Source organism: Aplidium turbinatum, chromosome 15, assembly GCF_918807975.1.
Source record: "Aplidium turbinatum chromosome 15, kaAplTurb1.1, whole genome shotgun sequence".
NCBI lineage: Eukaryota > Metazoa > Chordata > Ascidiacea > Aplousobranchia > Polyclinidae > Aplidium > Aplidium turbinatum.
Window position 1 is genome coordinate 3464237 of NC_137486.1, and position 17273 is coordinate 3481509.

General features: G+C 38.4%; 1 protein-coding gene across 2 annotated transcripts in view; it reads left to right on the plus strand.

Annotated features, from left to right (window-relative positions):
* Positions 1–11570, plus strand: part of LOC145783877 (histone acetyltransferase KAT5-like) — a 30619-nt gene extending 19049 nt beyond the window's left edge. For both annotated transcript variants that reach the window (XM_082595633.1, XM_082595632.1), the window contains exons 9-12: positions 873–1013; positions 1193–1286; positions 6455–6617; positions 10051–11570. In XM_082595633.1, coding sequence (XP_082451759.1) covers positions 873–1013; positions 1193–1286; positions 6455–6617; positions 10051–10267 — 615 coding nt within the window. In that variant the 3' untranslated portion in view covers positions 10268–11570. The remainder of the gene's footprint in view (positions 1–872; positions 1014–1192; positions 1287–6454; positions 6618–10050) is intronic.
* Positions 11571–17273: the final 5703 nt, after the last annotated feature.

Sequence of the window (17273 nt, forward strand, 5' to 3'; positions counted from 1 at the left end):
ATTGGTCGTGTGACGAGTTCGTATGAGACAACGCTCTAGTTAGTGCATGGATACATTTCTATAGGGCATATGAACCCTGGCTACAAGTTGCAAGCATAATGGTGCGACTGTGCTCGTTATTAAACGTAGTCGGGATTTTGACGGAAAACTAAGTTACTCTTCACTCAAGCCTACCACCCGCTTGAATATAGGCTATGGTGTATTTTTTACTGATGTTTAGTGCAGTTATTATTTTACTCACTAAAAGTGAACTCAGCCATGTTCGGAAACTTGAATAATTTATTGACGAATAAATTGTACAACAAATAAATGCCGAACACGCGCATTAAAATACAATATATTTTTGTGTTCAATTCAACATTTTGTGTGAAAAGCGGAAGCCATAACATATTTTCTGTTCAATATAACATTTTGTGTGAAAAGCATTGCCCTACCTGCCAAGCTGATACAATCTGCAGACTTTACTAGGAATAGCACCTAAATGAACGGGCGCCACAGTGCTCCGCACCTAAATATCCAGACGCCACAGTGTGCGCACCTATTTGACCGGCGCCTAACTGTCTGCGCCTAAAAGACTTGCTCCCTAAACAAATTATTAGACATTGAAAAAAATAAAAGAACAATGTTTTGTTTATTTTCTTTAAATTAAAATCTACACAATTCACAAACTAATTGTTATTAAATGCTGATAAAATAGTATTTCAATACTTTGTTTGACCATTTTTAGTGGGTTTTTGAGCAACAATTCTTCCAAGTATACCGCTTTTCAATGTTTCACACGAAACCTTGATTTTGTTTCGGCTGAGCCCAGACAAATTGTAGACTGGTAGAGTATTGCTGGCTCTGTTCAACTTCGATCCTTCTCTGTACAGGCATACGCACAGAACCTCTGCCTGCTCGCCAAGTGCTTCCTGGATCACAAAACACTTTATTACGACACAGACCCTTTTCTGTTTTACGTCATGACCGAATACGACTCCAAAGGTTTCCACTTGGTGGGATACTTTTCTAAGGTAAGTTTCGTTGAAATAATTCCCACCACCTGGGACCTTTCTTGTGTTCTCGTTTTCTTGCTGGAAAGTGAAAATCCATTCTGGCTCAGAGTGGTGGCAGCTCTTCTTGATAAATCTATACCTGGCTTGTGATAGGAGCTTTAGTCTTGCCAACGCATTATCACGTTTTTATCTTCCAGGAGAAAGAATCCACGGAGGACTACAACGTGGCTTGCATTCTTACCTTGCCGCCTCATCAAAGAAAAGGATTTGGAAAACTTCTTATAGAATTCAGTGAGTTGCAATATTGTGATGCACGGTCCACCCATTACATCCATTTTTTTGCTGTAAAATTTGACTTCCAACCATGAAATGATGAAATACACATCATTTATATGCTTTGAATTTAGAGGTTTATTAGTCATTTAATCTCCGTTTGTTCTTGAGGTTGTCTAATTTCAGCCATTGCAATAAACACTAGAAATTCTGTGTTCTTGACAATGTTGTAAACAACTCGGGTTTTGTTGCTCTTGAGCTAGACAATCTCTCTTGTTGATTTGAGTATCTTCCTAAAGAAATACTCTCCAAACCTTTCATCTTCACTGTTGTGAAGTCTGTCTTTTTAGATCATCATTTCATTATCACGACAAAAGACATGATATTTGGACTCGGCCATCGTTTTTTTATTTTCATGCAACAAACTACTTTACCACAACTTTTTTTTACACAGTTCGTTACAAACACTATGAAATGCTGTATTACTCAATAGATTTTCATGTTGAATTTGGCCACAACTCTCGTTAATTTTGTTTGTATTTTGTTTCATCATCATCATAATCCATCGTCGGTTTGTTCCCCACTAGTGGGGGTGGCCAATTGTTTCCGCGCAGCAATTGTTTTTATCCCTTTTCTCCATTTCACCCTGTCCCTTGCATCTTCCTCCTTCAGTCCGACTTTTTTAATATTGCGGAACAAATTGTGTTCAAGTTGAGAGAATTGTTGCCAAGAACTGGTGAGAAATGTACAGAGCGAAAAGTTAATAGCCTACGTCATCGGTATGGCAAGCAAAAGTCATAACTGTTAATGAATTAGTTAGACGCAGTTGTCAAATATTTTTTCTATTTGGATAAAAACACCAATATGGTAACTGCTGATTAAAGTATCATTCCACAATCACCACTAAAACGTACCCACCACACACGTCATCAATTGTAATCTAATTTGTAAAAATTGGGGTAGCTTTTAATTCCAGTCTACTTAGTGAAAACTTAAAAAGCTCTAGTTACGAAAAGTTAAAAGAAAATCTAGTTGTCCAAGACTGTGTCAGTACAAAGACTGAGCACTCAACAGTGCAAGCGAGTATCCGCGTTTGACTGCCCATATTGACGTCACACCTATGTTACCTATATAAACTTTCCGTCATGCCATTCATATGTGAAAAAAATATATAGTTCAGCTGTTTACCCCTCGCAACGTTTGGTTGTCGATATGCATGTGTTTAGTGGTTATGAGGGAGCTGGCTCGGTTAACATTCCAGTTTAAAGCGCAAGAAGTCACTGAAATCCTATTTTTCTTAGTTGTACTCCGTGAAAGATTGATATGCAATGAAATGAAGCATTTATATCCTTCCCAAGATTGTTTTCACAAAGTTATTCCTTTTCACAACGCGTACAATTATTTTTCCTCCCGCCAAAGCCGTGATAACTTTTGACAACACTTGTGTCACAAACTTGGCATCCGTTAGGTGGCGGGTGATGACCACTAAAGTTTTATTAAAAAATGCTATCTTATCCGTACTAGCAAAGCAATAAGGCATTGAGTGACAATGGCTGTTGTGTAGGATCAGGGTGGATCGATGTTGCTTGTGAAATTTTTATCCTCAAACTAACATAGGATACTTGTAGAGGCATTGAATCACTGGCAGGACCGATCACGGAGATTGACAGAGTGAAGTTTGGTGTTAAAGTATTGTCTGTGAAGTACTTCTTCTACTACGACACTGTCTCGGTTCAAAGTGTTTAGGTCGGACTTTCGCTTGATGAAAAAAGTAGAAAAGTTGACCCGACATTTTAGTGGGGACCGCCTTCATTTTCAGAATTGTTAGTAAGAAACCCCTGAAATTATTAATTGTCGTTAAACTACAAAGCCGATCTTGGCACGTTCGGTTCGACATCGACCACGAGATGCTACCTTGGAAACTCCGATGTTATTTTTGTTTTGCTGCATTGGAATAGCTGAATACAAATTTGCTTCATAGTTTAATAGGTTAACGGTTAACCGTTAAAGTGTCACAGTAATTATCGAGTTTTCATGACATCATGTTTACAGTAGTAGTGTGTAGTAGTAGTCCAGTTTTAATGATAAGATTTTATTAAATGCTATATCTATACCATGGCACAATACAGATTTATTTACAGCAATGTAAAAGCACTTGAAAGAACTTTTTTTCGTGGAGTGCAACATTTTTTTTTTTAATTTTATCCAGAATCAAAACCAAACCAGCTCAAATTCGGTTTGTGGTGTTTTTGTTTGAAACCAAACACTTTCAAGCGTCTTAAACTGAAGTCCAAAAGAAAAATGTCTTAACAATGCTACTATAACATAGTACAAGATATACCCTTTGAAGAGCATATGATTAACTGTGTTGTTGGTAGTGTGAGGTTGTACAATGACTGATTTAACCGGTTCCTCATAAAGTTGCTTTGGACGAATTGGTGACTAACATAGCTCCGTTCCAATGGCTTGTGGTAAAGAGAGCAACCGAATGCAGAGTATATTGCTGCCTCTAATCAATGAGGTTTAGTCCTGTAATGTGTGAGTTGGTAGCAGACCTTTTCCCTCAGACAAATGTTTATGCACATTTTAAACCTTGCAAGGTTTTGTCACTTTTTCTGTTTCTATATGCGCTGGGATGTCGTACATTGCAGCTGATGCTTCCTTTCTCGTCTCTAGACACGCCGATGAAATAACAAACGAATGTTATAAGCTCCAGCCCGAGATTTTGACCAAGCGTTTATTTGCTTTGTGTCTCTGTGGCAAGTTGCTATGTTTGCCCAGCCAACTGCGCCTACCGTTACAATAACTTCGCATCTCGCTACTTATTAGTTACTGGAAGAAGTCGAAATGTTGCCCGTTCAATTACAAAGCGATGTTAAGGGAATTGGGAAAATCATCTATTTGCGAAAGCAGAGCGAGCTGCGGTTTAAAATAAAAATTTTATTTGTTCTTCGACAAGTGATTTCACATCGAACTGATGACATTGCAACAGCAATTGTATCTTTGTATTTACGGTTCGTGTGTGATTGTCGATTGGTGGCTGGCCAATCGCTATTTACTTAATTATTGAAACGAAGCACACACTCATATCCTTGGAATTGTGCTTGTTGTTGAAAACTCGTTATTTTTACAAGAAAGTAACATTTCACTGGAAACCATTTCTTGTTGCTACGCAAGACATGTCTTGGCGAGATTGCTGAACTTCCGATGTAGCTGTTGTTTACTCTGTTGCGCATAATAAACATTCAGCTTACGAAAGCTGTTCTTCAGCACCGTTGAAACAATGTAAAACCGATAACTTTTGTTACGTGGTTGGTTAGTGTTGTGACAAACTCGGGCTTAGGCTGCTGTTCCAGAAAGGAAAGGTCCATGTGCAATTCAAGATTACACTGCGCTGCACTAATGCTTTGTTTTAGATTTTATCCTATGATATTTATCTTAAAACTGTACTGCCAATAGTTATCATCACATGAAAAGTGCTGTTTGTACATACATTTGTTGATAAAAGTGGTATAGCTTGGATTTGCTTTTCTGAGCACTCTTATGCTAATGTTATATACTTTATATGCATGGAACTATACAATAACTGCTATTAATACTACAAAAAATGCATTACCACTCAATGCCAAGCAAAAAAGCCAATTAGAGAAAATTTCATCAATTGCAGTTACTACTTTTTAAAAACCTCTACAGTTTGTTTCACCCTAAAAGAGGATCATCAGAAGGTCCTTATTCAAATATAATTTATATTTGCAGCCCTCGAAATTAGCTTCCATCTGCGACGGCAAAAACATTGCCGTCGTCAAATCAACAAACCTTGGATTGCGACGGCCATTGCCGTATACTTTAATCAAACGAAATTTGATGCGCTTCTTCATCGTGTCACATGGCGGTAGCCCAGAGCATTACGCAAGCTATTTTATGCGCTGACAATGCTCTTGTGAACTGTAAAAAGTTTGCAACCTTGTAAATACTGGCTCAATTGTTACGCAAAAGTTATTCTCTCATCCAATGCTTATTGCTTACCGGTGTCGTTACGAATATTTAATCATGGTGAAGGAAGATACAGTTAAAAGTGGAATTTACCTGCTATAGGTTATCAAACAGGGGGAACACAAGGAAAACTTAGGGTGGCATTTTGAAAAATTTGTAAAGAATTTTATGACGGAAACAAATCGGAATTAGAAAAGCTACGGGGTCAAGTTAAAAAAGTAGTACGAAATTGGATAAACGGTTCTTCGGCAGTAAAGAAAAATAATGCTTCCGATCATATGGCATCGCGCGTTCATGAATGGGCAGTTTTGCGTCTTCAAGTATTCCAGCTAGATGTCGAAATAATGTAAAACAAACGTAAATTTCTTATTGGGCATTGTTACGCGTTATAAGCTGCCGGGAAAATTAAATCGATTTGTGCTGACTCGAACGTTGAATCAACCCAAAATTAACTTACTGCTCCCCCGTGAGTTACTTAAGGTAAATTACCGTAACAGCGTGCGTATCGCGTTGCTCGCTTTATCGCTACTTTTGATATTACTACATCACAACCAATTAAACAGTGCGGTCGTGATAGACTAGGCTACTCTAGTATATTTTCGCTTCTCGTTTTGCATGTTTTGGTACAAACTTTTCATAATAAACGATCACAGCAATTGCCGAGGCAATTCAACTTCTGCCGTTTGGCCTCAGCAACGTTTTTGACGAAGTAAAAATATGCTAATTTCGAAGACTGCATGAGTGTTCACAGCAAGTAAAATAGTCCGAGGTAAGGTCTTGGTGCGATGTTTCTGCTGATTAAATTCCCGCTGCGAGTAAATAACACACGAAGAAATTTTGAACAATTTTTGTCCTAATTGAGTGCTCATTTTACGACGGCATTTTTATTGCCGTAGCAGCATGGCCATTATGACGTTTGCGGCAGCAATTGCCGCGTGCCGCCACTAATTTCGAGGACTGTATTTGAATAAGGACCTTCTCATGATTCCCAGGAAGAGTGAAACATGCAATAGTAACTGAATTTGATGTAACTAATTAACTGCATAGTACTAGGGTTTTATTTGTATTTTTTTATTAATTTTATTTACTTTTCCATCCACTCGTCTATATACCTTTTGACTCCATGCCACTGCTGCATTAGTGACCTAACAATGACGAAAAATGTTCCAAACGATCCTTATTTTGTCACCCAGGTTACGCCTTGTCCAAGATGGAGGGGAAGGCAGGGACCCCAGAGAAGCCGCTATCAGACTTGGGGTTACTCTCTTACAGGAGTTACTGGACCTACGCCATCCTGACTATACTGGTCAACCTGAAAGCTGAACCTGGACAAGAAAAGCCACAGACCACCATTAAGTGAGTAATGGCGTTATTGCGATTTCCTGAGCTCCTTTCAAAGATGATGGTCCGCATGTCAACTAACTAATCTGTTTCAATATTTTGTTTTCATGTTTCAATCATGCCACACAATATGCACTCAATACGGCGGCCTCTGCTCTATCAACTGCCATTCTTTCATGCTCACATCACGTATGATTATTGAATATGTTGCGGTAGCATGTAATCACTTCGCTCGAGGTAATGAAGTTTTTATCCTCAAAAATCTTCTGGAAGAATTGTGACGCATAATTCCGCCAGATACAAAGCGCTTGGTCAAGTAACAATGCTTTTAGAGCCGGGTCAAATTCCCACAGATGGCAATAGGCCATAACTTTGTCGGACACAATTCCTCTGCACTTTGAACGGTTTATACCCGTTAAATATCGGATTTTTAAAGTTTTAACCTGTGTCTACACTACGTTGGGAAAGAAGCAAAAACGAAAAAATATGGTGTGGGTTGGGGAAATAAAGAAGCTTGTCCAGTGTCTAGTGACAGCGTAGCTGCAACCACTTGCTGCAATCTGGGCAGTAAGCGTTGTTGTGTTGTTGTCACGAAGGACGTAGTCGAGTTACGGGAAATTCTGCTGTTTATAGTTTAGTATTTACCTTTAACTTTTTGTAGCTAAATTTATCAGCAGCCCGACCATGACAAAGCATAAAATGAGAAAGTAAATAGTTCTCGAAACCCCAGTTTGTGAAACCAACAAGTCAATCGGGCTTCTACTTTCCATTGTGCCATTCTCTCTGTACCGCCCGAGGTCTGATCTGTTTTCAGGTTCAACGCGGCTTAGTGTCCAACTTTCGCTCACAGCATTGAATTTGAACTCGCTTTGACCTATCTTGTTGTTCACCCGCCAGCCGAATGCACGGATTCAATGAACCTGCCAGAAATTTCCCAGGCGACTGTAGCGAAGTTTTCGAAACCAACATTGGTGTAGGGATGTTTCACAAGACATCCATCCATCCTTTCACACTTTCCTTAATATTTGTTTTATATTCAGTGTGGTTAATGTGGACAGCTTTAAATTGTGTTCGTGACTTTGGTGTGGTATTTGAAAAGGCTTCAACAACAGCAACATTTTTATTGCGTAGTTACGAGATGGCGGTTTACCAAACCTTTCATCTTATGTCACCTCACTTTTAATACTCGGCACTGTGAGCCGAAACAAATTGCTTTTACACCTGCTAGTGCTGCCTCAGGTTGAGTTGATGTGCGAAGTCTGGGTGGATGGCAAGCCGTGTTCGGCTGCCTGACAAGTTTTGTTGATGTTTGCTTGGCTTGGGAGTTGGGAAAAGATTTTGTTGTCGAACTCTCAACTTGAACTGCGGAAATTTCACTGAATCTTGTTTTGACAATATTTGATCAACACAAATTCGTATCTGACGTTGGTTTGCATTTCAATTGCGTCATTTCAACATTGTTTTTTTGTGCTAGGAGTTTCCTTACTTCCCAAACACACTTTCATGTCGAACATTGAAGTGGTCATCACAACATCATCACACCTTGGCTATCCCATTCATAACATCGATGCAACGTTTGATTAATGTTTGCAAAGTTGATATCGTTTGCTGCCACAAAAACCCAGCCCACCAATCCCCATGCAAGCGTGAAATCTGAACAGCCTTGGGGTAAATGCACACGGACGTTGTTGTGTTGTGCGCTCGTCATGAATGGAGCGGCTACAAAACACATCCATGGGAAATATCTTTGTTCTGTTTGTTTTGCATTGACTTTCACCTGTTTGCGGTTTCAGCTTCCGAGCCGCGTATTTCTACTTGTCTTGCAACATCCACAGACGTTGATTCGATGCATGTACAATCGCTTTAGCACCCGGATCGAAACCACTTGTTTTCGTCCATCATTTTTGAAATGCCACTGTTTGTGTTTTAATCCAAGTCTTGTTTTCACCAGCCCCATCAAATACTTGTTATTTCTGTCATTTAATAACAAGCTATAAAATAATATGTTGCTTGCTTTTGTGACCTGGTTTAATAGACTGGTTATAAAATCGTCTTTCTTGCATTGTTTTGCATTTTACGTGTTGAAATCCAATGAAACAAGGCGTTGAAATTTATCCTGAACTTAAGACGCATCATTGATTTTCACGTCACTCGTCTACGTTATCGTGCTTGTTTGTGACGTCAAACTCAGGAATTTTTAATTTTTCCAATCTGCGCTCAATAAAAACTCAACAACAACTGTCAAAACCGGAAGTAAATGGCCAGTTTCATAGCGAATTTGCGTTAACAAACGTTACACCAATGCCTGGTTTCCGGCGTTCAAACGCGAAATACCCTTTCATTTACTTCATGAAAATTTGATGAAAATATTGTTGGCCACTTGACCTCGAGTGGCTCGGATGAGAATTTGTGTTCCCCTCTCTTGTTGATGCGAGATCGGGTGAAAAACATCGGCTTTGCAAACAAGAATAGCATAGTTTGCATTTTACAACCATTCCGAAATGCCCTTTCGCCTTGATGTGGCAACCCGCCTGACGTTATTATAACGTTTTAATTACATGAATCATCACGATAGACTTTCTCAGCATGCTGTTCCTCGCCTGTTTATGTCAAACCATGAGAACAGTTGAGTTGGAAGGTAACACAGGGTCAACATCGCTCTCTTGGTAAAACAACAACAACCAACCCAGTACATCTGTCATGTTATAATTATGTAAAAAGATGACTTTTTCTGCTTTTTGCTAATTTACAAGATTTTTCTTTGATCAGCTAATTTCTTCAATTAACTTTTTTGTTGTTGGTATTTGTGGCTTACACGTTTGGCTTATACTTCATATACGTTCAATCGTTCAATGTTTCAAAACAACTTTGGCAAGTTTTAGTTGACTGTATGTTTTTTTTTTAAACTGTCACTTGTAATGGAATTAGATGTATATTTATGCCTTGAGAATATGTTTACCTTTCATAATATATTTGAAAATGAAAGTTAGCTCTGTTTTGTCAACAAATTCACATTGTGATAGTTAATTATTACCAAGGCTTGTAGTTGGTCATTTAGCAACAGATATGATGAAGACATGGTTGGAAATACGTTTGATTGCATGACTTTGGACTGTCAGCTCACTTTTTTGCACTAATAACTTAAATTTGAAAGTTGTTTAGGAAAGATGCATTTCAAGCTTGATAATCGTTTCAAAGTTATCGACTGTGTCCTTATCATCAAAAGTATCGCCTAGACAGCAAAATCCATCATTTTTACATTGATTCAACATCGGAATCAATGTAAAAATGATGGGTTTTGGTGTCTGTGGTCCGACTTCATCACTGTTTGAAAGCTTCACGACTTTCTTATGCCTCAGCAGCATATTGGCCACGACCTCATTTCAACGAGGGCATTAGTCAGAGTGTTGATGGGTCTGATTTATCAACAAAATATTTCTTGTTGCAGCGAGATCTGTGAGAAGACTTGCGTGAAGAAGGAAGATGTCATCAGCACATTGCAACATCTGAACCTCATCAATTATTACAAGGGACAGTACATCATTGTCCTCACTGATGAGGTCATAGAGGGATACAAGAGATCACTGGCTAAGAGGAAGATGAAGATAGAGAGTAAATATCTCCACTGGTCCCCGAAAGACTGGAGCAAGAGAGGGAAGTGGTGACCCACCAGGAAGAGCACAAATCTAGAATCACCTTGACACGTTGCATCCTGTGATGGAGTGATCGAAAAGTTCTTACCATTTGAGTGAAAAAGTCTTTTTGAAGCTCATTCTTGAGAATCGCGTATCCTTTTAGAGGGTTTGAACCACGGTCGTACGCCCAGTCACCGAAGTTGATAAAGTTCCTCTTGTTGTTAATGTATTGTTTTCATGGTGATTATGTTTGAGAACGCGGCTGTCGTCGTACACGCCGACCTTCGATGCGCTCCTGCCAGCAGCGCACTTGTGCACGTGGCACTGACGCGTTCATGCGTAACGATCCGTAGTCGATCACGTGATCTGACATGCAAAAGCGTAAATGAGGAATCACCTTCGTCACAATTCAAGGTTTGCTTTGTTTGGAATTTAACTTGTGTTTTGATTTCTATGCATCATGTATCGTGAATGTAACACAACGCTCAATGTTGTCACCCTTCACATTTTCAATAAAGTCTTTAAATTTTGGTTGGTGTAAGCAATTAACTTCTGGGGTTTGTGTAGTTTATAGTTGTGGTAGATCGTATAACCTTGCTCTGCAGTACTTTACCTATGTCCTACGTCTCTGGCAGAGCAAAGTTAACTTCCTTCCTAAACAACATTTATTCAAATTCATCACTCATTTCAGTGAGCTTGTAATTTTCGAAATTCAAAAGCGCGAAAATTTAAGCTCACCCTAACATTGAAAGCCACAATGAAATGAATATAAAATGATTTCATGTTCCTGCATTTTTGCGTAAAGAAACGTTGTATCTATGTTACTAAACAAACCCTATGACACAAAGAGAGCACCGGGTCTATGTTGAAAAGTTAGGCGACACCTGGTCTAACCAACAGCAGGCAATGCTTGGGGCTGAGCTGCTTTCAATTTGTTGTTGAGTGTTCAGCTAATTGTAGCTAATGTATCGCAAAAATAAATATTTCTAGATAGAAACAAGGCGATGTTGTTCATGAGTGCGGGTATCGCGTCCGAAAATGATTGCCTCAGCAAGAAGTTATGTTTGCCCTGAGAAGGTTCATGTTCTATTAATAAGATTGTTTACTATCACAATTTTCTGTTGTGGAAGTATTTTAAGGCTTTATAAGTTGTTTCCTGTGAGTAGCTTTCTTTCATGAACATCCTGTTTCATTTAGGAATCTATACTTGAGCGAAAGCACTTGCGTAAAAATGTAAATAGGTGATAATTTACTTAATAATTTTAAATTGACTAACACTCTGTCATCGAGAAAGTCGTTATTTTTGTTCTTGTTTGCCGGTCAATAATTACAAACCCACAAATATCTTGACTCTTGATTCTCCGACGAAAATACTTTGACTCACCGGAGCACCTTCTGTTGAAAACCCAGATACCCGGTTGGACGGTTTTGTCTGAGCTCGACATTTATTTTAAAAATATTCATAATAACTATTTGACTAATTTCTCTCGATCCAATCTTGTTAATAGAATTGTAAACAATTTGTTAAAAATATTTATATTTCTAAAACTGCTGAGCGGAAAAGCTACGAAAGTTTCCAATAATATTTAAGTAATGCCGCTTGAAAAACAAATCCGTTTCAATACTTTCAGGTCTTTACATTGATGCAACGTCGGTCTTTAGTTCAATGAGTTTCACGGCAAGGTTTCGATAATGGAAGTGATTTCAAAACATTTCTGTGAAAGTTGATTATTGAAACTTATTCCTGCTTCAAAGCAGCCTTCAAGAATGAAGTACATTCAACGTTGAATCAATGTAATAACTTATACGATGAGGAGGTCTGAAATTAGCTGACAGGAGATTTAACTAGAACGATGAACAAACAATGCCAAAAGTCTCATCATTAATTCGGATAGCTTGTTCATTCAACTCACACGAGGAGCAACCAGTCTGCCAGCACTATCCCATTCCCGGTCTTTTTGTGTCCACAGATCAATGGATTTATTCATTTAACGAAAGATGACAGTTGTTAGCAATTAGCATATCAATGCCGTCGTGCAGCCTTCCGTCTAGTCTAGGCGGACCACATCACTATAGTATAACTTCTATCCCCGCCGTTAGTATGAAACATATGCTTATTTCATGATACCTGTAGAACAGGTTGGAGCCATGAACGTATTCTGATGCGAGCCATAATGTCCTTGTATTTTGGAGGCGTAATCAAAATTAATAGGAATTGCAGTGTGGATTTCACCTCGTTATGACGGACAATTCTAGAGTAGTCTGATAGTCTTGATCATTAAGTAAAATTCATTCCATTAAACTTAGCAACTTTTTTATCAGCTGAAAGTGAAGTTGGATCAGATTCAGGTCTCCGCCTCGGAAGAAGGCTCGCGATGACGTCATATCGATTGAAAAAATAAACGAAATTGAAACCTTTTCTTAGTGATAGTTAATTAGCAGACACGCGAAGACGCTTTCCAATCGCTGTTAATTCTTCAGTTACCGTATGACTCGGCTATTTAATCAAAGGTTTCAATTGGCTGTACTAGTCAGGTTTGAAAATAAATTGCTCAGCGTTTCACGAAGTTATTTTGACAGTAAGGTAAGCCATGGGTATTGCCTAATCATGGAGTAATTTACCGTTTGAGATAAAAATAATCTTCTTCATCTTGTGGGCCTCTGAGACCGAGTGTCTATTTTACCATCCCAGATTCACGATGTTCCCACACTACACTGGAAGGCTACTAGAGAGCAGCCAGTCCTTGGTTTCATCATCCAAGACGCGCAGACCTTCCACCCGTTAGGTGGCTTGAAGATGGTACAACCGTTGATGAAAATAATAAAAAGATGTTACCTCAGCTTCTTGACTACTGTGAACTTAAATTCTTGATGTTCTGAGAACCTAGAAAATAAAATTTTCTTAACAATTCCGGCGCGTTTTATTAATTTGGAATAACAAACATTGTAAACTTTTAAGCCCATCTAACATTGTCTACAACTAAAATATCCAGTTTGGAGTTTATTGCCGAAGTTAGTTAGGCTATATACTAAAAACACGACATGATTGCTACAAAGTCGTCAGGCCAGACTTCTCTCTATAACTTGGTGCTTTTTGTCGCACGTTTGTGACCGCAGCTATTTTGCAACGGAACGCCGTCACAAGAAATAACAAACCACAGTCGGGCATTCTTCCTATGGTCAGGGCCGTCTTGCTGCCTTTGACGTCATCCTGACGACAGCGTTCAAAGAATTTGAAAAGAATTCCCCGAAACTCGGAAGTTTGGCCTACATACAGCCGGAGGCTAACCATAGGTCTCCCAAATGCTTTCTACAACAGAAGTTCTATGTCTCTTCGATCGAAAGTTTTCAAAATTTATAACCACGCCGACGTCCATGTGGGCCTACTTCCCTGGTTAGGCTACAAGCACCTGTTACCGGGAACATCGTGAATCTGGGGTGGTAAAAGGATAGACCCTCGGCCCCAGACGCTCACATGACGACGAAGCACCTGTTACAAGCACGGTTGAGTATGGACAGAGAGCCAAACGATGCCGGGCAAAATGAGGCTCAAACGGGGTTTGGCGGTTTTCATGCTAAATTTGAAAAAATTGGCGCTTTTTAATGGGTTTTGGCAGGCTGTTTTGGGTTAACGAAGTACAACAAAGAGACACGAGTTCTTTTCTCTCTCCATTCTGAAGAAACTAACAGATGGCCTTATATTGCCGAAATATCGATAAAAATGCACAACTTTTGACATGCTCACTTAGGTGCAGGTTGATTTCTAAGTTATAGGCCTAGTCTTCGTGATTTTTTGAAACTGTTATGATTAAAGTCTCGCTTAACTTTTTCTGACTGACTATCAGATTATATGTCACAGTGAGACATAATAAATTATACATTGTCGCCAAGAGTGATTCTAAAACATTCTTATCTATGTGACGTAAAGCGATAAAGGGCTGTTGAAAGATATCACGTGACCGTTATGCATGAGTTGTGGCGTCAAATGATAAGCCCACAAACGTGCATCTACAATGCTATCTGTTAAGTGTTTAATTTTACAATTGTGGCACGACCGCTGCGTCATCGATAACCTCCTTACGTCACGATTGACTATTAGCGACGAATGAACAATGGAAATCTTTTAATACATAAATTTATGGTTCTTCGCAAACACTGCTTCCTATATTTCGACCTATAATAGCCTAAAAGATGTTAAGGAGGTGAAATTGTTTTACTATTTCTATGGGACTTAAAATTAGTAGTTGCTTGTTTAGACAATTAAAAGAGTCGCCCCCGCTAATGAGAGACAATTTGGAAAACACCTAAAAGAACTCGTCAAAATTAATTCTGCAAAGTGTGGTCTCCCGTATAACCATTTTTAAGTGTTCTATTATAATCTATCTTGGATTATTTTTCTCCAACGTGAAAATCAACGAAAAGAAAAACATTTCCACCTGTGATCGTTTTCATGACCGGTGTTCTCGTACAAGCGCTGTGAGTGACCCAGGATGTAATTATTTTTGTTTTAGGAAATCTGGAAATATGCGGTTGTAATTCAATTATGATGTTGACAAAAATTACCACAAACTTATGCTAATTGCAGTACAGTACTTGGCGAAATCATGATTTAAATTCATGAATAAACCTAATCACTCTGGAATTTAGAATAGCGTTTAATTGCTACCTTCGGGTAATCAACTCTAACGCCAACACAATAGTTTTAAATGAACAAGTTACAGCTTATCACGTTTAATAAAAATCAAGAACTTTTTCTTACGATCTTATAAGTGGCAAATCTTGATCGTTCAACCCAGCACCCAGGGGTCACCAAACTACGTCTCGCGAGTCAGATCCGGTCCGCGAGTTTCACTCTCCCTTTCGCAAAAATTGTGCAAAAATGTGATATGTAAACTGAATACCAATCCTATCAAAAGTGAAGCGTTTAAGCAGTGGCTGACCTAAAAGGGGCGATCACTCCCCACCCTCTAAAATACAAAAAATATGTATATGCAGTGGGTATCTCCATGCTCGGATTAATGTTCACCTACACATGATTGTGTGACGTTGAAATCGCCCACTTTAAGACTACTTGCTCGATCCACCCCTGCTTTTTAGTATTTCCGTTTCCCGTCCATATTTTCAATGAAAATCTTTTTGAAAATATCTATTTTTGAAATGTTAAGCGTGTGTGACATTGGGAGTTTGTAATAAATTTTTTTCTGCCGCTGATTCTCCAAATAGTTATCCGGCCAGCGAGCATCTTCTCTCACAGTCACCTGACTCTTTTTTAAAACAAAATTGGTGGCATCTGGTTTAAATCAACCTTACTTTGTCTTCTATTTAACAAATCCCCGTAAGGAATTGAAATTCTTTTTTATGAATGACAATCTGCTTCAGAGCTGCATCCTTACTCCTTACCTGACACTAAAGCATCCTGAAAGAAGATCTCGTATTTTTTTTATGCTTCTTAGTTGAGACGTGAAGTAAGTGGTTGCGCTTTTCTTGAATAGCAAAATCGTTAGACCAAATTTATCATGAAAGTATACTAAAATAAACCTTCTTCACTGATGTTTAAAATAATTATAAAGTTGTACGGAAACTACATTTATGCACATTCTTTTACTTTGTTAAAAACTTTCAAATACTTTTCATGCGCAAATGTTTCCTCATTGCCAAAATGTAAACTGCAAACCAAATTATACAAAAATATTCAGTTCCAACTTTAAGTGCATTGCCTTTTGTTAAAATTATTATTTGTTCTTCACTTTTTGTAAGTCTTGGAAAAATGCAGACCACAGACAAAATATTGTAGGCATGTTTAAATTCTTAGGATATTTCTTACTAAAATTCCCCCTTCTTAAAGTGCATCGAAAATAGCTTAATTATGACGTCCACGAGTCGTTGAGTCACTCATGCGTAAATTTTTTTCCTGAGAAGTCTGTTACTGGAACGAGTCACCTGAGAAGTCTGTTGCCAGGTCGCTAAGTTTTCAAATAGAAATTTCAATGGAACGTATCATTTGTCGCATTAATCAACAAACTGTCTAAAGTCTCTAAACTGCGCATACATTTACAAAGTGTTCCCGCGTACTGTAACTGCCCAGAAAATGGTCGCTCCTCAGAAAGCAAAATCCTTACATTGAATCAACGTCTTTTGCTGTCTGTGTTTGCATATGGCGGATCATTGCGGTATCTCAAAAGTTCGATTAGCAAAAGTTGCTTTGTTTGGGTTGCAATGGATTCCAAACCCACTTACCGTAGTATCATCATCGTTTTCAGGACTACCGTTGAGCAAAGGTTTTCTTCTTTTTTGCAAGTCCAGTCGATCGTGTGTTGTTATATGCCAGTTTGATGTTCCGCATTTTTTGTCAATGTCGTCTGTTTATCGCATTTTTAATTTTTTGATAGTTATCCCAATATTGTGTAATTTTGTTTGATTTCAAGTCTATTTAGAAGTTTTTTTGTCTCGCCATGTTGAACCCGTCATAGTTCGTTCATGTGCTCTTTGCATTGATTTTAGTTTAAGGGTTAACTGTTTTGTAAAAATCCAAGTTACCACAGTAGCCGATGCATTCTGTTGCGTGTGACAAAAAGTGAGAGTTGCCATACTCGACAAGATGTGGTTGATTGTGCAGCATATTGTGGCCACTGATAACACTTTTAGATCGGCAATCATGTGAAAGAACAAACAGTATCTCCTTAATAACTATCTTCTTATCTTTACATAGCCCGAGTAAAAATACGATTTCGTGAAACGCGAATGCAGAAATCAATAATTTTGCAAAATAAAAGTAAGAAATCTTTATTTCATTGATAATAATTATTGTTTATCAAGCAATGTTAAATTTCTATCAAATTTATGCAATTCAACGTTAGTCTTAATGTTAAAGTGAAAAGATGTTTAACTTTGCAATTCGACGTTACCGTGACTACCCGTCATTATTGTCACACACTATTTGTGACGTCACGATTGTCACCGTTTGCTAACGAAATGACGCGTTTGACGTCATTGATAACAGTCGAGCGTTAATACTCAAGTTTGCTTTCACGAATAT